The sequence below is a fragment of the Carassius gibelio genome, chromosome B22 (assembly GCF_023724105.1).
Source record: "Carassius gibelio isolate Cgi1373 ecotype wild population from Czech Republic chromosome B22, carGib1.2-hapl.c, whole genome shotgun sequence".
Classification (NCBI taxonomy): Eukaryota; Metazoa; Chordata; class Actinopteri; order Cypriniformes; family Cyprinidae; genus Carassius; species Carassius gibelio.
The window spans coordinates 7203290-7228742 of record NC_068417.1 but is presented as its reverse complement, the minus strand read 5'-3'; the positions used below and the strand labels follow the sequence as shown (position 1 = coordinate 7228742).

The window sequence follows — 25453 nt, the reverse complement described above, 5'->3', positions numbered from 1 at the left end:
CAATCAAAGCACTTATATTCTCTCACACCAGCGTGTCTCTTCTGATGTACTTTTAAACTCTGCAGTTGTGAAAAACTCTTTCCACACAAAGAACATGAATGTGGTTTCTCCTTTGAATGAACTCTCAGGTGATTCTTCAGTGCTGAGGACCACAAAAATGTTTTTCCGCACTGATCACATTCATGCAGCTTTTCTCCAGTGTGGATGTTCATGTGGTTCTTAAAGTTTGATGATGCTGTGAAACTCTTCCCGCACTGATCACATGTGAACAGTTTCTCTCCAGAATGGATCCTCTCATGTGCTTTGAGATATCCTAACACACTGAATCTCTTGTCGCAATGTGAACACTTGTAAGGTTTCTCTCCAGTGTGAATGTGCATGTGCATCTTAAGGTTTGCTGATTGTGTGAAGCTCTTCTCACACTGATCACATCTGTATGGTTTCTCTCCAGTGTGGATCCTCTCATGTGTTTTCAGATATCCTAACACACTGAATCTCTTGTCGCAATGTGAACACTTGTAAGGTTTCTCTCCAGTGTGAATGTGCATGTGCATCTTAAGGTTTGCTGATTGTGTGAAACTCTTCTCACACTGATCACATCTGTATGGTTTCTCTCCAGTGTGGATCCTCATGTGATTTTCAAGACTCTGTTTGCCTCCCAAACTCTTTCCACACTGAGTGCAGATGAAAGATTTCTCATCTCTTTTCTTCTTTAAATCTTTCTGTTTGATTTGAGAGCAAGGTTTTTCTCCAGTTTTGACATGTTTGTCCTCCTCTTTATTCAGTTCTTCATGCTCCTCGTTTTCTTCAATCAGCTCTGAAATTAAAGTTGAAAAAGTTTAATATTCAGTAAATCTTACAAAGAAACAATGGAAAGTAGGGAATTTCTATATGTATACAAGTTTATATTATCATTTTGATGCATTTTACATTACCTTAGTGACCCCGAAACTCTCCAACTACACAATTATCTAAAATAAATTAATTTTGTAAAAAAAAAAAAAAAAAAAAAAACTAGTTTATTAAAAGTGTCCTCATTGTTTTTTGCTTCAACTATATTATTGTACAGCTCTTTTTTTCCCCTACTGCAACAAAATTAAAACTGCTTAAAGTTTATATTCGTATTGTTCTTCCTCCTAATTGACGACGGATGAAGAACAAACACCAACCTGTTTGTTCTTCAGTCTGGTTCATTCTGCAGGGTTCTTGATCTCTCTGTTCTTCAATAAACTCTGTCTCTGCAGATTTCACTTCTTCCTGATGCTTTGATGCTGGTCTTCACTTGTAGACTGATGGGAATATTCCAGCATTTATTGATGAACTGCAGTGAGAGGAGCTTCACTGATGGCGTGGTTGTAGTGGGAGGAGCTTCACCGAAAGTTTGATTGTAGTGGGAGGAGCTTTACTGAAGATGTGCGTGTTGTGGGAGGAGCTTCACTGAATGTGCAAATGTTGTGGGAGGAGCTTCACTGAAGGAGGAGCAAATCTGCCAAAATTAAAGATAAATCAGTTACTGAGTTTATGATTTTAAACTAATTCTCAACTATTTAACTCTTCATGTTAAATTTTCACCTAGGGTTGGCGATACTGACAAAAAAGGTTATCTCAATTTTTTTTCAGTATCTCGATAATCGATATTCAGACGATATTTTTCCTTTAAAGAAATGTGTGCAAATTGGCAAAGAAGGCCTAGTTGGTCTTTTGACTTGCTGCACTTGACTTATTATTGTATAGAATTACTAGTGCATAAAGATTTGAGACATTATTGATTTAAACATGAACAAAATTACTGAACTAAATATTTATTTTAATACAAGAACAGTGCTTTTTCAGTACAATACAAGTACGTAATAAATTAACTTTGTGCTTTGCAATTAGTACTCCATTAGTAATAGACTAACAACAATGTGACTACCACTTTCAAAAAAAAGTTGTTTTGCAAAATGTAAACATTACAACACAACACAATATAACATCTTTGCACATTATATTAATATATAAGAGGAGGATAAAAAAAAAGACAAAAGGAACAAAATAAACAACAGACACTGCTCTGCAATATGGCTCCCAAGATTCTGCTGGACCACAGATCAGAGGTTGTGGCATAATAGGTGATCTTCTGTAATTTATGGAACAGCTTTTGTCGATAAGACTTGAACAGTTTTGGTAGAGCTGTTTCACTGAAATATCTCCTTGAAGGCAGATTATTTCTGGGTTGTAAAGTCTGTAACATTTCTTGAAACCAATCCTTCTCGACTGATTGAATTGGCAACATAGACCTTGCAATAAAACTTGTTACAGAGTTTGTAATCGTTTTCCACTTATTGCTTTTTTTTGTCATACGGTGTTTTTTCTTTGTGAATGTTTCTGCCAAGGTCTGTTGTGCCTGTTCTTTTTTTTTTTTGTACTGTGTTTGTAGCAGCAGGGATGTTTTGTTCGGTATGAAGCCTTTCATATTCTTCAAACAGTGTTTTGTGCATTGTATGGAGAAGATGGAAGAGGTTAGTTGTGGCGCTCTGCAACACGGCGATCTGCATGCAACAAATTATACAGTTGGGCGACTTTTGTTGCCCTTCTTTTTTGTCAAAACCAAACCATCTCTAGGCTAAAGAAGCTGACCCACATCTTGCTGTTAGCTCTTCTGGCACTGGTTTTGAGGTTGACTGTGTATTTTCACTTCCTTTGCTCATTTCTGTATTGTTGCTCTAGAAGCTAGTTAACAAGTGACTGATGAGTAACATACACACGGCACACTGTAATGACGTAAAGCGTCAGGGGCACTGAGGCATTATGGACAGTTCACAGTATTAATAAAAATTTTTTTTTTTTTTTCTAGAAGTTAAAAGAAGCCCTGTTCGTGTCGGGAGGATATCCTGGTGGATCTCTTGGGAAAATGCATTCTATCTTTTGGACTCATTATACAATGCAATTTTCCAATGATGCAATCACGAAGCTCGCCACTTGAGGACGCCACAGACGTTTAAGAAAAACTTTTTAACTTCAGACTTCAGTTTTCCGCAAACAACACATATTTTGCCTTTTCCAGCAGCTATTTTATTAAACGTACATTGGCTTTAGTCTTTACATTTTTGGATTGTTGCCTCAACCTACGAAATGTCATAACACACAGGTAAGAACCACATAGTTGTATTGCAAATTAGTAGGATCTTAATCTCTCTCGTGCAATTGAGGAACGATCGTTATTTTGTAAAAAAAAAAAAAAAAAAAAAAAAAAAAAAAGACCCCTACTACATTATTAAAATCGCTGCATTATTCGTTTTCTCTTTAACTTCTTTCGGCTCTTTTCATGTTTGGGGGGTCAGATTGTACAAATTATGAAATATTCAATATCCCAATTTTGCATATAGTCCAGACAATAATTAGGATATTATAGTCTAAACGATATATCGTCCACCTCTATTTTCACCTATCTATGCATCTTGTAAATTAACTTTCTAGTAGATTAATCACAATGTGTTTTATACTCATTCACAAGTTATATCCCTTTTTTAATAATTTAATTCACATATTTATATTCCTACATTTATCTTATCTTTCTTTTATATTGAGACTGAGAAAAAATATTGAGAAAAAACTGGGGTGGGGGGGGGGGCACACAATTAAAAGACATAAAATGAAAGAATTCAGAATTATAATTTTAGAAATTTGATACTTACCTAAATCTTGTAGAGAAATAAACAAATAAAAATGATTTTCATCAGCTGATAATACTGACGAGTCTCAATAAACACACGTTAAAAGAGACATTCAGGATCAGCAGCAGATCATCTCACTTTTTATACAAGTATCTGTTAAAGTGTGTAGTGATTATTTGCATATGAATGTGTTGAAATACTATAAAACTGCTCAATTAAAACATAATATGATCGTCTCATAAAATACATAATTTATATCTATAAAGAAAGACACTACATCACTTAGAGCACCCACAATTGTTGCATATTGATCTAAACATAGTTTGATTTGCTAATAACTGCATTCATAGCAATAAAGTAACTAAAACACATATTTCTGGTTTGTCCAGGAACTGACAGATTATAAAACGTTAAATATAAAGAGCATTCAGTTCCAGAATCATCAATCAAACATCTAAACAATACAAACGAACATATAATCCTCTCAGATCTGATCATTTCCCCTCACATGCTCGTCGTCTGCTCTGATAAATGTTGTAGTCAGTAAACGCAGAAACAAAACATTTACAATAAAAAAATAATACCTCTTTGTTGCTTAAACGGTTAAGTGTGTTTTACAATAAAGTAAACACGTGAAGTACCGCGAACTGTTCGCCTCACGAGACTCGACTCTGGCTGAGCGCGCGCTAGATGACGTCATCACCTTCTTCTTCCAGGTTTAATGGCAGTTGACAACTCATCTCAAAGGCGCATTACCGCCACCTACTTTACTGGAGTTTGGGTATTAGAGTAACATCAAATGAAAGGTGGATGATTAAAATTAAATACAACCTTTTAAAATAAAATTAAACATTTCTTGCATTTCCAGTAAACTTTACTTATCTTCCTTAGATTATATATTCGTATTCAATTATTTTTTACTTAACCCAGTGTTTTTCGAAAATAAAATTAATAAATTGTGTATTCTCCCAGATGCTTTCCCCAATACATGTTTTGTTCATATATTTGTGCCTTTAATTCTGCCCTAAATTCTTCTTATTTGTTGCAGTCTAGCAGTATATGCCTCACTGTTTCTTGCAAATTACAATCAGTGCATTATCCAGTGGGATGTTTCCTATTCAATCAATCAACAGCACACACAAAGAAACAAACATAATGTGGTAGAAAAAAAATACATAAATATACTATATAATATATTCAACATCACACGATCAGGGGGATATTTCAGTAAGGAGGTTCAACCAACTCCGAGTTAAAACTTGAAATTTGAGTTGAATTACTCTGAGATTGAAAACTGAGTTTTGGGGTTCAGAATAGCTGTATTGTGTAAGTTCAGTCAACTCTGAGTAGGCTGACTCTGAGTTTAGCGCGTGCACCATGACTATGAAAAGCTCCCAAAAGCAACAGCTCCCGCCAATAATACGTCTGCATACTTCAGACTCAATACAAGTTTAATTCTTATCACTGATATAATATCCAAAGTGAAAACTGGCAGAATGGTATGTCATTGAAGCAAAACATACTTAAAAATAAAAGTGCTTCACGAAGCCAGAAGAACATTTTTGTCTAAATAGTTCCATAAAGAACCTTTAACCAGACATGGGGACTTGTGACTTGGTGACTTGGACTCGAGTCGCTATTTTTAGGACTTGAGACTTGACTCGGACTTGGAAGTTAAAGACTCGGGACTTGACTTGACTTGAGACACGATGACTTGAATGACTTGAGTGTTAATCAAATCATGTTTTCAGTTTGAATATAAAATATATAAATTATTTTTTTAAATAAAGTTGATTACTCACCTGGAGTGCAGGCTGAGAATAGCGTCGTGACTGGATCAGGACACTATCATCAGTCATGCCCTCTCTACCTTACACACACCACGCCCACTTAAATCAGATATCACATCACATCAACATGTCAGCCTGAGAGGTACCGAAGGTCATCGCTTTTGTCTTCAATAGTTCGCAACTAAAAACGCGTGGAAAACGCTAGTCGCGCCGCTTTCTCCTTCTTTCCAAAGCGCTCGGACAGAAGTGCTCCTGGGGCGTCTGTCGTTGCTAAGCATCCATGACACGCTCTCTCTCAATGAAGACGCGGAAATTTCAGCAAAGGATAAATGGATTTGCAGCACTAAAAATCGCTCGCAATAGCCCTGCTACTAAATTCATTTCATAATGGCAATCTATATACAGCTATGAACAGCTGTTCCTTCATGTTAGGCCGTCAAAAAAACGCATTCCAAGGGCGGCGCTAGGGCTGGGCTAAGGGGGCATAAGCCCCGAATATTTTGTTACCTTGTCTTTCTCATAGAGCAAAACAATTATTTAGAAAAACAAATGTAGCTGCCGCAATTACCCAATCATGAGAAGTGCATATTACATATATATATATATACAGAACAGACCAAAAGTTTGGACACACCTTCTCATTCAAAGAGTTTTCTTTATTTTCATGACTATGAAAATTGTAGAGTCACACTGAAGGCATCAAGGGCTATTTGAGCAAGAAGGAGAGTGATGGGGTGCTGCGCCAGATGACCTGGCCTCCACAGTCACCGGATCTGAACCCAATCGATATGGTTTAGGGGTGAGCTGGACCGCAGACAGAAGGCAAAAGGGCCAACAAGAGCTAAGCATCTCTCGGGGAACTCCTTCAAGACTGTTGGAAGACCATTTCAGGTGACTACCTCTTGAAGCTCATCAAGAGAATGCAGAGAGTGTGCAAAGCAGTAATCAAAACAAAAAGTGGCTACTTTGAAGAACCAAGAATATTACATATTTTCGGTTGTTTCACACTTTTTTGTTATGTATATATGTTATGGAATTATAATTCCATAATTATAATTTTGATGCCTTCAGTGTGAATCTACAATTTTCATAGTCATGAAAATAAAGAAAACTCTTTGAATGAGAAGGTGTGTCCAAACTTTTGGTCTGTACTGTACATAACAAAAAAGTATGAAACAACTGAAAATACATCATATTTATATTCTATACTCTGAGAGAGAGAGAGAGAGAGTGTGTGTGTGAGAGAGAGAGAGAGAGAGAGAGAGAGAGAGAGAGAGAGAGAGAAAGAGAGAGAGAAGAAATGTAACAGTTTAATGTTGTATGTAAACGGTGTTTGAGAGAGAGAGAGAGAGAGAGAGAGAGAGAGAGAGAGAGAGGTGTTCAGAGAGGAGTCTGTTGGATGTTTAGTTTTATGGACTCAATGTTAAAAATGTAAAACATTTCAAACACTGTTAGCAGAAGTGAAAAATAAATAATTTTAGGAAGTTACAATTTTGTTTGATTACATGATGTATTTTACTGAACATGAGTATTTACAATGCAAATACAAATTATTTTAATTTACTGACAGTTACTTATATCTTGTCTTTTAACTTTAATAAGATCAGATTCTGCAGGTAAAATAACAATATTAAGGTGACTTGACTTGGACTTGACTTGACATAGCTTGTGACTTGACTTGCCCAAGAAAAAAATACTTGGGACTTACTTGAGACTTGAAGGTTAAGACTTGAGACTTACTTGAGACTTGCACATGTGTGACTTGGTCCCATCTCTGCCTTTAACATCTGAAGAACCTTTCTGTTTCACAACAGGTTCTTTGTGGTGAAAGAAGGTTCTTCAGATTATAAAAAGGCAAGAGATGGTTCTTTAAAAAACTGGGCCCGGTTCCCCGATAACGCTACTCTTAGTGCGCTAAGAAGTCTCGAAAGATATATCTTACCAAAGTTGTTTATGTTCCTAAGTGTGTTCCCTGAAGTGTCCCTCAGGAAGCTTCTTAACACGCTGCCTCTTACTTCCGACGTTACAAGAGCGCTGTCCAAAGTGAGGGTGCTGAATTAGTTGGCATCGATTGCTCACTTCACGCGAAGGTGCAATAAAGCGTTAAGAAAGACAACACGTTCTATGCAAATGAAACATTCCTCAAATTATTCCCGTAACACTTATTTCAACATAGTTTAAGTTATCAGTAAAATATAGCCTATAAATTAAAAGAGCAAATGGTCAGTAATATGTTCGCACGATATGTTGTGACGGTTAGACGAACAGGGTATCCCTTGCTAATTATCCACCCTCGCTATCCCGTTGTGCCACTTGTACCGCTTCTTGACATGGGTTTAACGACTTCTAAATTATATCATACACTTTTATATTAATGGTAAGGTACTTTACAATCAGAGTTGATTGGCAAGCAGCTGCAGTTACTTCTGTTTAATGCGGTATTGATTGTCATTGGTTAATGTTTTCAATAAAAAGCAACCTATCTACAATGAACAGAGAGAGAGAGTTAGATAAAGAATATGGTGGGGACGCATCGTAAAAAAAGGGCACCAAGCTTCTCTTCAGAGGAACTTGAAGTTTTGCTGGACCTTGCCACCAGGTTGGAGATCACACCCCTATGGTCCACTATAACCTGCACGTTTATGGCTGCATATCCCTTTCGCGATATGTACCCCTGATCAATCACTGATGGATTGGTGATAGGGATGAGTGTGCCATCCACCAGGCCCAAGACGCTGGGGATGCCAGCAATTGTATGACAGCCCTGCTGCACCTCCTGATGTGTTGACGGCAGCCGGATGTAATCCCCATCATGGTGCAGAAGGGCATTGGTGACAGTGTGGACGCACCTCCACACTGAGGTTTTAGGCCATAGCCCTCTCCTATAGCCACTAAGCTCCCTGTAGCAAAAAAACCTTAGCACTGCAAGCAGCTGGACTTCAGGGCTTAAAGCTTAATTTTCGCCGCGTTAGCCTGGCAAGCGCAGCTCTGAGAAGGTCCAGCAGCTCCATAATGAGCTGTCTTGGGAGGCAAGGGTGCTAGATGGCGCCGCCGGCACATTGGATTGCTGCCATAGTTGGTCGCTTACTGGACACCACCATGCTTACCCATTTATAGATCTTAGCCATTTAGAGCCAAATTGTTTGCCAGATTTAAATTATCAGAAGTGATTGCCAATTGAAATGCTTTAATGACATTACGAAATAGCCTAGGCTAATTACCATTATATTAGTTCTGATACTCAATAAAGTCAACTTCATAAATAGGCCTGTATCCATTGCCAACATATTTTATTATTGGTCTTAAAAGGCCAAGAAAATAAAATCATTGTTGAGCCACAATATTGTCAACATACCATATAGTTTGACTTGTACTGCACTGTGCTGATTTCTAAAGACCACTCTACAGTGGCGGTGACTAGAGTCTTGAGCTCAAACAACATTAAGAGAGAGCTTACGAATGGTCCAGACCAACCTTACGAAAGTGTCGGGAATCGTGCCATAACGTTAAGAGAGAGGTTAAGGAATAGGTTAAGAACTACTTAGCGATAAGAACGTTTTGGGGAACCGGGCCCTGATTTTTTTTTGTTTTTGTTTTGTGGAACCAAAAATGGTTCTTCTATGGCATTGCTTGAAGAACCTTTTGATGCAACTTTATTTTTAAGAGTGTAGGCTACTGATCTTCATGGGATCGCATGGGCAAAATAAATAAATAACTAAAATAAAACAAAATAATAATTTAAGTGCATATTTTCTGCTTTCCCAGGTTTGACAAACCTCCCATTCTGAAACAGAAAATCCAGTTTCCCTAATTTCAGGTTTAACATAATCAGTTTCCTGTAAACCTCCTTTCTAAAACAGGCCCCAGGAGTGATGTTTTCTTGACTTTCAGCTCGATTGCAAATTCATGAATGAAAATATTTTGTAACATGATATTGATGTACCATTTACATGGTAATGCAATGTCTGATTTTAAAATGGGTATTAAAAGGATGAATTTTGAGATTTTAAGTTTTTAAGTTGATATACAATTTCTGATGATTTCTAAATTGTGATAAATTAGGAGAACAACTGGTTGATTGTGTTTTTTTATGAGTGTTTACCTGCTGACTCTACTAGTAAATTGAAAACTTATGTTTATTCTAAATTACAGCATCATTTTCAATTTGCAATTCATCAATAGTGAATATTAATTTCTTAAAGTTGATTTTCCATTTACCCTTTTGGGTAACGCTTTATAATAACTGCATGCTATTAATCATTAGTTAAGCATTAGGAAACAGTTAATTCATCATTTATAAAGCATTAATAGACATTTATAAGCAGTTTATAAATACAGATATAAATGCTTTATACCTGATTTAAAAGCATATCTATAATGTGTTTAATAATTGTTTTTTCATACTTTATTAATGATCAATTTATCATTTCTAAATTAAGTATAGCATTATTAACACACTAGTTATTAAGGAGTTGTCAATGGTTCATAAGATCACTTAGAAATTGTAAGTAAATGATTAATAAACTATTTAAATGTGCATTCATACATCTTTTTATTCAGACATATAGTAATAGTTACTTATAGTGTTAATAAATGGTTTATTTACATGTATTTCTACTGCAATTCAGGTAGTTATAAAACATATGTAGTTGTTAGTTAACTATTTTTGTGAGCTCATCTAAAGTGAGAACTATTTATGCCTTGTAAAGCTTTTACAAATGAGATTTAAAGGCTGTTAATATTTCTATGTTCTTTATCACTGTGTGGTGTTTGTTTCCGTTTGTTTAGAAGATAACTGAACCTTTAAATATCCTTTATAAATGCTTTACAAGGCATAACTAGACTCACTTTAGATGACCTCACATAGTTAACTGACCACTACTAAATGCTTTATAACTACCTGAATTTACTACATTTCTTGTGATCTTATGAATCACTGGCAACTCCTAAATAACTGGTTTGTAAATAAATATACTTCATTGAGAAATGATAAATTGTTCATGAATAAAGTATGAAAATACAATTATTAAACACATTATAGATATGATTTTAAATCAAGAATAAAGCATTTATATCTGTATTTATAAACTGCTTATTACTGTCTATTAATGCTTTATAAATTATGAATTATCTGTTTACTAATGCTTAATTAATGATTAATAGTGTGCAGTTACTATAAAGTGTTACCCACTTTGGATATATACACTCCCTAAGGTTCACAAGGGCTCGGATACCCCTTAGAAGGGTCGTACCATTTTAAATTGCATTCTTTTGTGGATTACTTCATTGGAACTGAAGTCCATAAAAATGTTACAGTTGAAACTGCTGGGGTCTTGAAGATGAACTTTATTCACTGTGACTTGATAATGTTTGCTTGTTAGGACAGATTTACAAAGAAGATGCTTGACGCATTATTGTGTCACGTTTGGTGAGGAAAAGACATCAGACCTGAAAGTGTTGGATCTGAAGATGATCTACTGACTGTGAATCTTTTTGTGAACGCGTAGATTAGATGATTGATTGAAACTCTTCCTGCATACAGTGCAGTGATACGGTTTCTCTCCAGTGTGGATCATCAGGTGCCGCTTCAAATGTGGAGCTGTAATAAAAGTCTTCTTACAATCAAAGCATTTATATTCTCTCACACCAGCGTGTCTCTTCTGATGTACTTTTAAACTCTGCAGTTGTGAAAAACTCTTTCCACACAAAGAACATGAATGTGGTTTCTCCTTTGAATGAATTTTCAGGTGATTCTTCAGTACTGAGGACCACAAAAATGTTTTTCCACACTGATCACATTCATGCAGTTTCTCTCCAGTGTGGATGTTCATGTGTTTCTTAAAGTTTGATGATTCTGTGAAACTCTTCCCGCACTGATCACATGTGAACAGTTTCTCTCCAGTGTGGATCCTCATATGATTCTTAAGACCAGGTTTGCTTCTCAAACTCTTTCCACACTGAGTGCAGATGAAAGATTTCTCATCTCTTCTCTTCTTTAAATCTTTCTGTTTGGTTTGAGAGTGACTTAAAGAGTTTTCTCCAGTTTTGACATGTTTGTCCTTCCCTTTATTCAGTTTGTCATGCTCCTTGTTTTCTTCAATTAACTCTGAAATTAAAGTCTGAAATTAAAGTTCTACAATTTTTAATATTCAGTAAATCTTAAAAACGATAACTCTGAAGAAACAATATAAACTTGTATACATATAGAATTTTTCATACTTTCTATTATTATTTTGATGCAATTTACATTATATTACCTTAGTGACCCCAAAACTTTCAAACTACACAATTATCTAAAATAAATTTTGTAAAAAAAAAAAAAAAAAAAAAAAAAAACGAGTTTATTAAAAGTTTCTTCATTATTCAGTCCCTCCAGAAAAACACGATTATGCGATCGCTTGATTTAATGCATAATCAACCATAGGCCGCATTTTTTCAAATATGCCGCTGTTTTCCCACATAAATTACCGATTTCAGAAAGCAAAATATGCGGGGCTAGCATGATTTTATAATCCCTGTATTTTCCTTGCAAAAAACTCAGATATATATTAGCAGAAAGTTGAAAAATTTTGCGTTTACTTCACACTGGTAAAGCGCCATTTTCCCCTATTGCCATGGGAACCTTATGAAGTGAAGTAATTACGTGACGTGAACATCATCTACAAACCCCGCGGTGAAACCAGGGTGAAACTTGAAGTGCGCAAATCATTCTTATTTGCCAAAAAAAATAAGCACAAAAGAACGCGCAAAGCAGTTTCCCAATTTGTTACATGACAGTGGAGCCAAACTATATTGCGAGAACTTGCGAAAACTGCGGTTTGATGAAATACAGAAAAAAAAGGTGATTCCCCCAACACCCCCTCCTCACTAGGCTACTAACACTGTTGTAGTTTCATTCAGAAGTTGATGCAACTTTACAGTTGTAAGATTGCACTTTTTTGTTACAGAACAGTACCAAAAACTTACAGTTGTAATTATATTAGTAGTATGTAAAATAATTTATGTTGCAGTAAGAGATTGCAACTTAAATATTCTGTGATTTAGTATGCTCGCTACTCTTTACATTAAGGTAGTAGCCTAGTGAGAAAAAAGGTGTTGGGGGAATTACCTTTTTTTCTCTTTTTCATCAAACCGCAGTTTTTGCAAGTTCACGCAATTTCCTCGCATAAAATTGCAAAAATATCCCGCATATTCCAACGCATTTTTCAAGAAAACGTGCCGCAAAATCAAGGATTTTTGCCCGCAACAATCACAAAAACAATTTGCGTTTTTCTGGAGGGCTTGATGAAGAGTAAACACCAACCTGATTGTTCTTCAGTGTGTTTGGTTCTGCAGGGTTCTGGATCTTTCATGTTCTCTCTGTTCTTCAATAAAATCTGTCTCTGCAGATTTCACCTTTTCCTGATGATTTGATGCTCCTCTTCACTTGTAGACTGATTGGAATATTCCAGCATTTATTGATGAACTGCAGTGGGAGGAGCTTCACTGAAGGTGTGATTTGTTGTGGGAGGAGCTTCACTGAAGATGTGATTGTTGTGGGAGGAGCTTCCCTGAAGGAGGAGCAAATCTGCCAAAAATTAAATATAAATTAGTTACTGAGTTTATGATTTTAAGCTAATTCACAACTATTTAACTCTTCGTGTTCATTTCTCTATGCATCTTGTAAATTAACTTTCTAATAGATTAATCACAATGTGTTTTATACTCAGTCACAAGATATATCCCTTTTTAATTTTTTAAGAATTTAATTCACACACTTGTATTATCTTTCATTTATACTGAGACTGAAAGACAAATATTGAGGAAAAAACTGGGGGGGGGGGGGCACACAATTAAAAGATATAAAATGAAAGAATACAGAAATATAATTTCAGAAATTTGATACTTACTTAAATCTTGTACAAAAATAAACAAATGGAAAGGATTTTCATCAGCTGATAATATTGATGAGTCTCAATAAACACACGTAAAAAAAAAAAAGACATTCAGGATCAGCAGCAGATCATCTAAATTTTTATACAAGTATCTGTTAAAGTGGGTAGTGATTATTTGCATATGAATATGTTGAAATACTATAAAACTGCTCAATTAAAACATAATATGATCGTCTCATAAAATACATAATTAATATCTAAAGGCACTACATCACTTACAGCACACACAATTGTTGCACATTGAACTAAACATAGTTTGAATTGCTAATAACCAAAACAAATTTTTTTTGGTTTGTCCAAGAACTGACAGATTATAAAACCGTTAAATATAAAGAGCATTCAGTTCCAGAATCATCAACCAAACATCTAAACAATACAAACAAACATATAATCCTCTCAGATCTGATAATTTCCCCTCGCATTCTCGACGCCTGCTGTGATAAATGTTTTAGTCAGTAAACGAAGAAACAAAACAATTACAATTTAAAAAAATACCTCTTTGTTGCTTAAACTGTTAAGTGTGTTTTACAATAAAGTAAACACGTGAACAACCGCGAACTGTTCGCCTCACGAGACTCGACGCTAGCAGAGCGCGCGCTAGATGACGTCATCACCTTCTTCTTCCAGGTTTAATGGCAGTTGACAACTCATCTCAAAGGCGCATTACCGCCACCTACTTTACTGGAGTTTGGGTATTAGAGTAACATCAAATGAAAGGTGGATGATTAAAATAAAATAAAACCTTTCAAAATAAAATTAAACATTTCTTGCATTTCCACTAAACTTTACTTATCTTCCGTAGACTTTATATTCATATTGAATTCTTTCACTTAACCCAGTTAACCCTGTTTTTCAAAAATAAAATGAATGGTTTATTCTCCTAGATGCTTTCCCTAATAAATGTTTTGTTCATATATTTGTGCCTTTAATTCTGCCCTATCTTCTTCATATTTGTTGCAGTCTAGCAGTATATGCTTCACTGTTTCTTGTACATTATAATCAGTGCATTATCCAGTGGGATGCTTTCTTATTCTGTGCAATCTTGTATTTAAATCAGTGTGACCCATTCAGACATGAGACTAACATCTCCTTCCTTGGGCTTCTGCCCTTCCTCATGTTTGTGACAACTTGATTACTTGTATAGATGAAGTCCTGTATCCGCTGTGTTCCAATATTCCTGCCATATTTTAAGTGAATTATGGGGAAGTCGTGGCCTAATGGTTAGAGGGTTGGACTCCCAATCGAAGGGTTGTGAGTTCTAGTCTAGGGCCGGACGGAATTGTGGGTGGTGTATTGTGTAGCATAAATGGCTGCCCACTGCTCCGGGTGTGTGCTCACAGTGTGTGTGTGTGTGTTCACTGCTCTGTGTGTGTGCACTTCGGATGGGTTAAATGAAGAGCACAAATTCTGAGTATGGGTCACCATACTTGGCTGAATGTCACTTCACTTTATTATGGTTTTGACCTATGCTCTACTTATTGGTACGTGTACATCTACTGTTTCATGCTTTGTAGAGGTTTTTGCTAGCATATCCACAACTTAATTTCCTTCCACCCCTACATGGACAGGAACCCAAAGAAAGGAGACAGACATTCCCTTACTATGAAGTGTGAGAAGAATCAAGTGAAGTAATTGATAAAAGAGGTCTTGTCTACATGATTGAATACTCAATAATGCTGATAAACTGTCTAAGTCTATAACGACACCTTGGTTCTGATTATTTTCTTCCTCCCACCCTAATGCTTGTAAAATTGCTAATACTCCACAGTGTAAACTGACAGGTAGTCTGTAGTCCTCTTTTTGACTACTACTTCCTACAGAGGAATAAAAAACGCTGCACCAGTACGGCCTGTTTTCGACTGCTTTGATCCTGCCGTTAATATGTATAATTGGTCTTGATGCTGCTTTACATAATTTTTATTTTACATAATTTTTTTGTTTTCTTTTAGTATTTGTTGAAAGCTTATATTAACAGATGGTTTTAAAAATTTCCAAGGTGGCATCATTAATACAGTGGGTCCTATTTGCAACTGATTTAGACCTGAATTTTGAGCCTTAGCATTCCCCATCCATCTGAAACCATACAGATTGCTTTTTATTATGCTCTTCGCATTATTGCAAGACTAAATGCCAAATATGCCAAAATGATCTTGACTTTCCTAATACGTAGCAGCATCTCTCCTGCCTCCACCTGTAATGCAGTTACTGGTGAAGTTTTAAATGTTCTGGTGCCTGCTCCACATCAAGCTGTTTAAGGTTAAATTCGGATGCTGATATAAATGCTAAGCACCCATTGTCATATGCAGTCTTATGACATCATCACTGCGCTCGATGGTAGATCATAATCAACAACAGCAACAAAAAACACCAAGTAGGCCTACCAATTAAAATGACAGCACAACTATACAACAACACATCACCTGAAAAATAAGGGTTAATGAGTTACTGATGTAGACAGGTATTCAGTCCCAGTCAGGTGTGGGGTGAAATAGTTTATTAGACACTTAAACAAATATTTAGAGACATTTAAAATGTCTTAATATTTAATTGTGCTAAAATTATATATATATATATATATATATATATATATATATATATATATATATATATATATATATATATATATAAAATCCTAATGGGAATACATTCTTTTCACCACACAATACACACATAGCTAACTTAATATAGAATTAAATAGAATAACAATGTGTATAAAATGTAAGAGAGATCATGGAAATTTGTTTAATAGAAATATTATTAAACTGAAGATCCAGACAGACTCATCTGAGCTTCTTCCTCCTCTGTTCCAGCTTTACATTAAACACAATGATCATCTGCTTGAATACTAAAGCAACATTAATCATTCAATATCATGTTTCTAAAACACATGCTGCATTATTTGATTGTAAAGTCTGAGTCTCTTCACCGGTATGGATCACATTTACACATTTATCACACATTTATTTCTCCTCATAGACACAGTAGTGAAGCTCTTCAGTGGATCTTCAGCTGATGTTTACTGCTCCTCTCAAGACCACTTCACTTTATGATACACAGCATTCATCAGCTTTTGGTGACTGAACTCTTCCTATATTCTAATATTTAACAGAAGAGAATATAATCAGAGTTCAGTGGAACAAACAACAAATTAGTTACTAAATTTAAATCACTCTTTTAAAGTAAATGTTGCATTAAAATCCTGTAATCAGATTAATTACTTAATTATCTTCAGCTGTACCTAAACTCTAAGATTGAACAGATGAGAAGAGAAGATAATCAGAGTTCAGTGGAATAAAGTACTAATTAATTACTATATATCAATCAAAGTAAAAAGTCACATTAAAATCCTGTAATCAAAGTTGTTGCTAACTGAGCAGAAGTGTTTAGCTGAATCTAAATTGTGTCTAATTCTTCACTTGTGTGTCAAGAAAGCATATAATAAGTGTGATAATGCAGATGCAGCCGGATGTTATCACAGAATAAGTCTCTTCAGGAGGACACAAGTCCTGATCACCCTGTCGGGTTTATTCTGTGATAACAAGCGGCTGGAGCTACATTATCTCTTACAGAAAGTAAGTGTAAAGTAATGTGACGTGTTGCTTGTCAAAGTAAAAACACACAAGACACAGAGACATTGATCATGTGATGCTGGACGACTGTGAGCTGAAGCTGAATCTGCTCTGATTTTACCAGCGTTTTCCTACAATCTGAACAAATCTATTTCAAACTCTAATGATTCACTATTACTGATCTCATTAATAAAGCAGCTGTTGCTGTAGAAAGCTGTGACAGTCTGCTTTTCTTCTCTTTCCTCCTTTGTGTTCAACATTTTTATCAACTTTACATTTCATTCTGACACAAACCCTTTGAAATAAAGCTTGATGATCATTTGATCAACTCTTTTCACTAATATTTGAAAGTATATATTTGTTCACATATCAGAGGTAAATGAATCTCTTTAATATCACAAAGTGAAGTTTACTCACCTCAGTTTACAGTTTGAGTCTCGTAGCACATCAATGAGCTTCTGCTTTGAGTCTTCAATCTTATTATAACTCAGATCAAGCTCTTTTAGAAACTGCAGAGCTTTTGTGTTCGTCAAAGACTGAGTTAAAGAAGAAACATCTGTAATGTCACAGTAACGAAGACTAGAAAGAGACAAACAGAGGAAGAGAGATCATCTTACAAACAAATCATTAAGATGAAGAATCTTTCACAAATATAATGTGAACACATTCATCATGAGATATTGAGTATAAAGTGTTTTGTTCAACTCTTATGTGCTGTTCGTTTGGGGACGACACTCGTGCTGTTTGGGCTCTCCAGAGAACAGCCAACAAAAGGACTTTTTGTTACAAAATGTGTCATTTATTAATGTTTTTACTCTACATTTATGTAGTTTAAGGATTTATGATATAAAATGTATAAAATAAATTAAAAATATATTTTAATTACGTTTTTATATAAAAATAACTTATGTAAAATTCACTTTATAAAAGACTCACATTCCTAATTTTGATTAATGGAGATAACATGGCGTGTGTGTTTTTCCTCATCGTGTATTTTGTGGTCTGAATTGTGGTGGATTTATTGATTTTATTTGATAAATTAAGAAGAAAAAGTACTGATTTGATCATTTCCTCATTCATTTCAATGTGGGTCTCCAGAGAGTGACCTTATTAACACTAACACACAACCAGATCTCAATCCAATATAATTTTCTATTTGTAGATCTACCAAGTGTTGACAACCGTACAAAGTCTCATGTCATTTAGATAAAGGGAACATTTGTTTTTATTTCAGCAAACATCATTTGGGGTCTCAAAAGACCTTGAACAGCAGATAAGAGTTAAACAAAGTGATTTTCATCATTTTGATTCTTGTATGTGAATGTTACTTACATCAATCTCTCCAGTTTACAGCGTGAATCCTTCAGTACGTCACATAAGTGATTCACTCCTGTGTTTTTTATTTGATTCAAGCTCAGGTTCAGTTCTCTCAGGTGTGATGGGTTTGATTTCAGAGCTGAAGTCAGGATGAGACTCTGTTTCTCTGTAATACTGCATCTACACAGACTGAAGACAGAAAGAGAAAACACAATGAATCAGACACGTTATGTTCATGAAGTCACAGCAGAACAACCTTCATCTGTCAAATCACAGCATCTTAATCTACATTGAGAGAAAGAGAGAAGATAGAAGAAAACTATTTAATAAAGTCACAATGTCTTGATGAAACATAAAACAGAGGAAGAGTGTCTGAATAACTTTGGATAATTTTCCACAATTTGGTCTTCAAAAGTTGTTCATTTAATCAAATAATTGACACTTCTCATGATTTATGTACAATTTCTCCTGATTCTTGATAGAAATATAACAAAGTTTTAATTCCTAACAACCTTGTGTGAAAGGTGTTAAAATCTTTCCTATTTTTTTATTTCTGTCATATATATCTTATTTCATCTTTTGTCTAAAACTGATCATATTGTCTAAAATAAAAGTCCTGACTGCTGTGTATTTGTCTTTAAACTGATTCTGGTCTGCACATCACTACAACGTAAATGCATTCGCTCTGCTCTGTCCAGTGACTTGATCAGCTTTGCTACACAGATTTAACTTTGCACATCTAAATAAAACTGTAGGTTTGTCTGTGTGTGTAGATGTGAAGTACAGTAATATTTATCTGAAACAGGTCAGACTGAAGAAGCAATGCCTGCACAGAATAAAGCCCAGTCTGGACCGGTTCTGTTCAGTTGTGTTACACATTCATTAATCTGGTGTTTGATGACAGAGAGATGATATGAAGCATCAATAAACACTATGAATATGTTCTGATACAGCAGCACAGAACTATTCTGTTGTGTCCCATTAATAATCACAATGAAAACAGTTCTGTCCCACTGGATAAAAGAGAAATGTTTGTGTATTTTTGGTATTAACTGAAATGATTGGATATTGGGTTGTGTATTTGACCTGCTGTATGAGCAACAAGAAACACTCATTACAACTTTCAAATGTTTAGATCACACAACAACTAACTTTACAAGTAAAATATACAGTACAGAATATAGACAGATTAACTATACAAAAAATATACAAATATATATATGTAACGGAGGCCAGCAAGTAGTGCTGTGCAGGTAAACCTCACTCCCCGATCTCAAGAGACGCACTAGCGACAGACGCTAGTGGCTGTAGCCATTTAGCCTCCTTGTTAGTGCGTCCGCCTCCCATGCCGGAAGACCCGGGTTCGAGCCCCGCGAGGAGCGTCAGAGAGGACCCGGGTGAGAGGGGTTACATATATAGTGCAAAAAACAAGATAACAGTCAGTGATGCAAGGTTGATCCAAAATGAGCGGGTGCCTGCGGTTACGAGTCATCATTTTTAATGATATTCGGGTCGCGGTCCGTCGGGTCGTTTGATATAAATATGCCAATTAATCCTTTGTAAGTTATATAGTACTAGACACAATTTTAAATACATAAGCCTACACTTATAGAATAACTGAATAACTGGTGAAGATGACGCAGAGCTCAGTCAGAAGGAAGAGATGGAGGCAGCAAGAGAAAAGGTGAAGACGCTGTTTTTGGTAAAACATGATTTTGAAGACTTCATTAAGTTTTGTTTTATAGAAAGCTCTTTTAAAAAGATTTTTGTGTATCTTAATTTTGATCAATGTTTTATCAATCAGTTGCCCGTATTTAATAAATAAGAAGCAAATATATAGCAGACAATGTAATGAGGTGCTGGAACGATCACTTGCATTGATGTGAACTGGAGGACGCCGAAACTCAGCTTGTGCCTCGCAGATTTGAGAAATATGACTACTGAAATGAAATGACTACTTTTAAATGAAAATATTCAAAACAAAATAAATAGGCTACTCTCTGATTATGTAATTCATATGAAATGTGCATTTCTCTCTGGCGTTCATGGAGAGTCTGCATCGTCAACTTCATCTTTGCAGCGACACAGAAAACACCAGTTTATTACTAAACAATTAAAATATCTCCTTACTAATTTAGACACATTCATAATCATTACTTTAACCAGTTCTTTGTGGCAAGCTTTATGCGTAGACATAGACATAGAAATAGACATAGCCAGACTAGAATATTTCTGTACAAATTTGTGTACAAATTTCTGAGATTGTATCAGAGGTGTGTGTGTTGCACATCATAGAAGACAATGTTAGCATCCGTACATTTTAATTGTTTTAAACACAGTTTTGTGACGTGGTAAAGGACTATAATACTTCGATGACGTGTCAGTGTCTCATAATTATTCAGACCTGTAGCACCGAGCCCAGAATCACACTGTGTTTCCACCGTCGGGTCAGAAACTCCTCAGCGCTTCATTAAAACACCCTTTACACGCCTCTCTGGAACAACGTCACACAACTCCATCATTTCACCAACAAAGAAGTTATCAGAAAACTAATAATAGATAAGTCACTGGAACCAGCGCGATCACAAAACAAACATGATAAAAGCAGACGTTTGTTTGCATGCTTTGTTAAAGATTTACATGGAGCGTAGACGAGTTAGGACCGATAAAACATGTAACTATACACTACACTAAATAATACACTATTGTGATCGTCTGAATGAGAAGCTGACGTCTGATTTCTTCAAGCAGTCTTACCATGTTTACTATGGTAATCTTAATGTCTAGTGTGCATAGTCTTTATCTCTAATGAATATTTCTGCCTGAAAAAATTAAATGTCTTTAACTTTATGAAATTATCCTCGGGATTGATGCTCTCCAGACTCAGAGAAACTCCAGCTTCATTCATAACCTCCTCTAACCTAAACTCAGAGACACAGTTGGCCAAAAAACCCTGGCAGTTGTCCCAAAGGAAGACCCAGAAGTGACAGTGGAAACCAGACTGACCCTGCCTTTATGAAATTACATTTAAAAACAGAAACATGCAAACACATACACACATATACTTTTTTTAATTAGTCTTCAATCCTCAGTTTGTAGTCAGTAAACATGATCACATTCAGCAGTCACAGCAGAAGTTAGAGACTAAATTTAACTGAAGTCTATTCAAAAGTTGTATGAAGCCATTCTAAGCTGTATTAGGCAAATTATGGTAAACACATTAATAAAATACTGTCTATTTCTAATGTGTTCACATTATTTTCTTCACCCTCTGTGCACTTAAAGGGATAGTTAACCCAAAAATGAAATTTACCCCATGATTTACTCACCCTCAAGACATCCTAGATGTATATGAATTTCTTCTTTCAGACAAATATAATCAGAGTTATATTAAATATGTCCTGGCTCTTCCAAGCTTTATAACGTGGGGTCGGACTCGAATGAGAATTAAAATAGACGACTGTAACATTACTAGTCATGTAACATGTGAAATGATGTAAGATACTCACTTCAGTGTGTTGAGTGTACAGTGTTTATCCTGCAGTAGAGCAGAGATCTGATTCACTCCTGTGTCTCCTAGTTTATGTGAACTCAGATCCAGCTCTCTCAGGAGTAACGGGTTTTTACCCACAATTCCAGTCACATACTGACAGCCTTCATCTGCAGCAGGACCCAAAAACCTGCAGAAGAGAAGATGAAGCTGGAATCAATCCAGTGTGTATCACATCACAAAACATTTAAAGATAATCAAACATTGTTTGTAATGAAAACCTCTAGTTCAAGTTTAAACAGTTTTATATATATTTTAAGAAAGACAAAAGTCAGAAGTAAATTATTTAAAATAAATGAAGTGGCAAAAGCTTACGATTCTCAAAAATCTGAAGATCTTTCTGGCTTTTAAAGCAGGAGATGAGGAAAGTTACAGTTCATAATGATATATTTAGTTGATACCAGCTCTTCCTATTATTATGTAGCAGAATTCAGACGTGTGTGTGTGTGTGTGTGTGTGTTATCACTGATCCTCTCCTGGCACACATCACATGTTTGTGGTCTGTGATAGATCTGCTGTAGTAGATCTACAGTGTTGTGAATCTGAGCTTGATGGAAATTAATGTACAGTGCATTCAGTGACATTTAAACAATCAGGATAATAAAACACACTGAATATGTTTCATGAGAAATGTCCACAATAACACAATCATAAATTTTAACTATCGAAGCTCCAAACTACTAAACACCAGCACATCTAGTGACCCAAAATGTCTGATTAACCTGTAACTTTTAACACAACTAAACTGTGCTGACATTTATCATCAAAACAACAGCAGCTGCAGCATCTGATCTTTTATGTTTGATCATTTTTGATGCAACAAATTGTATACCTTACTAAATTTGTGAAATATAACATTTATATATAATATAAATAATTTAAATGTGTATAACTTATTTCATCGCGTCTCACCTCAGTGTGTTGAGTTGACCGTTTGGATCCTGTAGTAAATCACTGAGCTGCTTCACTCCTGATTCTCCAGGATCATTTCCTGTGAGATCCAGCTCTGTCAGGTGTGAAGGGTTTGATCTCAGAGCTGAAGCCAGAGCTTTATAACCTTCTTCGGTGATACTGCAGTCTGAAAGTCTATTAGAAAATATGGTATTCTTCATTATAACACAGAATGTCATACAAGTACATGTTCTAGAATGAATAAAAATAAAAAGATGCACTACAGGATTTTTGGCCTGAATGTACTCTTTTCACAGTAAATCTGGGGGTAAAGTTATATATTGGTGAATGTTAACTACAACAAATGCAATTTTAATTTTCCACAATTATAACCTACAGTCAATCAAAATTACTCAACCCCTGGCAAAGTCAACAGAGATCTAGCAAACGCTATAGAGAATTAATAACTATATTACTTTAGAAAGTCTAAGACTATAAGAAGATTTCCAAGACATTAAAAGTTCCTAGAGACACAGATGATCAATGGACTTTCCTGCAGGACAGTCATCCCAAAGTACATCATCCAAATATACTTCTGTTTGGTTCAGGGATCAGTCATAAAATGTATTTGAACAAGCGGCTTGAAGAAGGATTCCAATTTTGAAGGATTGAATGATAGGTTAATTTTTGTAATTATTATGTCTTAATTTATTTACTTTCAAATGTTAGGCCCTCAGGCTTTTATTTTGGTGGAAAACTGAACAGTGACCTTTAAATTTCTGTGTTTAGTTCATAACAGGTTTATAAACGCTTTGTTGTATAAATCTGGTGAAATCTGTTAACATTGTCTGCCAAACAATGTTGCAAATTACATGAACACAAAACTAGGTGAACCTTTTAAATTTATGTTATAAACTCAAAATAACTCGTTCAACTGCCTTTTATAATTTTATTTAACAGCCAATTAGAACTTCTGCTCTTCTAACTTAAAATGCAGACTTTTGTGATTTAATAACTGCATTACCCAATATCAAAATTTATAGTTTATTTTGAGTAATTGTACATTCCTGGGCCGGGTTTCCCGATTTTAGAGCTTAAGATCGCTTTCTACGAGTAATTTTGTAGCTGTCGTTATTGTTTCATGTGTGTTTCATAACAATGCACTAAACACAGTTGCAAGTAGCTGTGCTTTAAGTGCTACTTAGGAGTTGCTGTCCGTTTGTCAAGTACTGAAATGTCATCTTATAGAATGGCTCTTAATTGGAGTAAACTATTGTTTATTAACGTTAACCTAATGCTGCATTCCAGACAGACAACTTGTATATAATAACTATAACACAATATTGTATTATATTTTAGTCTTTAATATTATACTGTACATAATAGGGCTGAACGATAAGGACAAAATTTCATATCTCGATTTTCATGCCAGATATCTCGATATCGATACAATATGACTACGTGTTCTTTTGCTAAGCACGACCTGCACAACACGTCACTCTGGTTTACATCGTCTTTTCTGAATCCAAAATACTTCCAAATTATGGAAGATGATTTATGTTTTGGCACCAAGTCAGATTCTGCACTGCCACCGGCTGCATTATCTCCCGCACTCATTTCTTTCTTTTTCTAATGTATCCGCTGTCTCTGTACAGTGTGCATAGACATTGGAACAGGGGGGCTGGGGGGTGGCCTTTTTCAACATCAAATAACGGACGAACGTAAAGAGAGTGCTGGAAATGCACAAGTCAGCAATATTTCTTATTTATTGGCATGAATTTCGTGAAGAAAAGCAAATGGCAACAGGAGTGCAACATTCTAGAAAAAAATATATATGCAGAGGCATTTATGCATTTAGGCAATTCAAAAATCTCCAAGATTTTTAATAATGATTCAATCAATTTCAAAAAACTGTTCAAAAAATGAAACTTTAAATGGACTTGAGAACAGGCCATGTGTGTTTTTTTATTTAACGTAACCGACGCTAGGCAGGCATATTGTAATGCGCAAAAAGGTGCAAAATAAGGCCATAACAAATTTATTGGACAGGAAAACAAGTCGATCAACATTTTCGGGGTCCAGAGCAGAGCGTTTTTTATTCACTATATGTCCAGCTGTTGAGAAGACGCGCTCCGACCGCACTGATGTCCCAGGGACACTCAGGTACAGCTGCGCAAGGTGGGGGTATTACTGCCAATTTCCACCCCAAAAGCCGGTCGCTCTCAGCTTGCAATGGTCCTTTTCATAACTCGTCTACTGCGCCGCGAGACCTTTTTTTATGGGCCTTTCACACAGGACGCGGTATGCGCGGCGCTGCGCTATAAAACCCATTCATCTCAATGGCTTGCACCGTGCAAGGACATTTTATTGCTGCTTCGACCAAAGCGCAAGCGCAGCGTTGCGCATGCCGCGGTCAAAGTTCAAAATAGTTCAACTTTTGCCGTTGCGCTCTGTGACGATTACCAGCACGACCAATAGAATCGGGGGATCCAAACAAGCACGGAAATCAAAATGGATGAACGACGAGTACTGTGTGTGTCAGAATTTCCTGAGCTGTACGATACAAGTTTGAGGTCGTACCCACAGCCTCTTCTTCCTTGCTTCTCTCTTAATTCTTATCAGCAGGACTAGCGCTATCGCTCGCTTCTTACAACGGGACAGATACATGTTTGCTGCTGACTGAAAGGAGGAACAACAGACTATGAAAGAGCTCCCGCTAAAAGTTTTAAAAACTCCGCCTACGCCA

The 25453-nt window shown here is 35.8% G+C and overlaps 3 protein-coding genes across 6 annotated transcripts in view; all 3 read right to left on the bottom strand.

Moving 5' to 3' along the window:
• Window positions 1-8: 8 nt before the first annotated feature.
• LOC127987977 (zinc finger protein 239-like) lies at window positions 9-5234 on the bottom strand (the record flags this gene model as incomplete). The annotated part of the gene is made up of 4 exons (XM_052590451.1): window positions 4241-5234; window positions 3678-3740; window positions 1170-1486; window positions 9-817 (listed from the first exon to the last, which is right to left on the bottom strand). Coding segments are annotated over exons 3-4 (834 nt in total), but the record flags the coding sequence as incomplete, so codon positions are not given.
• Window positions 5235-10772: 5538 nt separating this feature from the next.
• LOC127987749 (gastrula zinc finger protein XlCGF49.1-like) lies at window positions 10773-14038 on the bottom strand. 3 transcript variants are annotated; one of them, XM_052590150.1, is made up of 4 exons: window positions 13876-14008; window positions 13336-13398; window positions 12750-13013; window positions 10773-11552 (listed from the first exon to the last, which is right to left on the bottom strand). In XM_052590150.1, the coding sequence occupies exons 3-4, from the start codon at window positions 12796-12798 to the stop codon at window positions 10921-10923; spliced, it is 681 nt and encodes a 226-aa protein (XP_052446110.1). In that variant the 5' UTR covers window positions 12799-13013; window positions 13336-13398; window positions 13876-14008; the 3' UTR covers window positions 10773-10920. The 3 variants fall into 3 exon arrangements, with proteins under 3 accessions (XP_052446110.1, XP_052446111.1, XP_052446112.1); XM_052590151.1 differs by lacking the exon at window positions 13336-13398 and having other exon boundaries at window positions 13876-14038; XM_052590152.1 differs by lacking the exon at window positions 13336-13398 and having other exon boundaries at window positions 12750-12996; window positions 13876-13981.
• Window positions 14039-15993: 1955 nt separating this feature from the next.
• Window positions 15994-25453, bottom strand: part of LOC127987699 (NACHT, LRR and PYD domains-containing protein 12-like) — a 93394-nt gene continuing 83934 nt past the window's right edge. Inside the window, exons 9-13 of one of the 2 annotated variants that reach the window (XM_052590058.1) lie at window positions 22729-22902; window positions 21776-21946; window positions 18282-18455; window positions 17367-17528; window positions 15994-16475 (exon numbers count right to left, since the gene is read on the bottom strand). In XM_052590058.1, the coding sequence (XP_052446018.1) occupies window positions 16469-16475; window positions 17367-17528; window positions 18282-18455; window positions 21776-21946; window positions 22729-22902 (688 nt within the window). In that variant the 3' untranslated portion in view covers window positions 15994-16468. The remainder of the gene's footprint in view (window positions 16476-17366; window positions 17529-18281; window positions 18456-21775; window positions 21947-22728; window positions 22903-25453) is intronic. The other variant, XM_052590057.1, reaches the window with a different exon arrangement.

Excerpts from the sequence above, each read along its gene's own strand:
- LOC127987749 (XM_052590151.1), bottom strand. The coding sequence starts at position 12,798 with ATGAAAGATCCAGAACCCTGCAGAACCAAACACACTGAAGAACAATCA. Across the intron at positions 11,553-12,749 it reads ACACACTGAAGAACAATCAG|AGTTAATTGAAGAAAACAAG; the intron begins GTTGGTGTTTAC and ends CTTTAATTTCAG.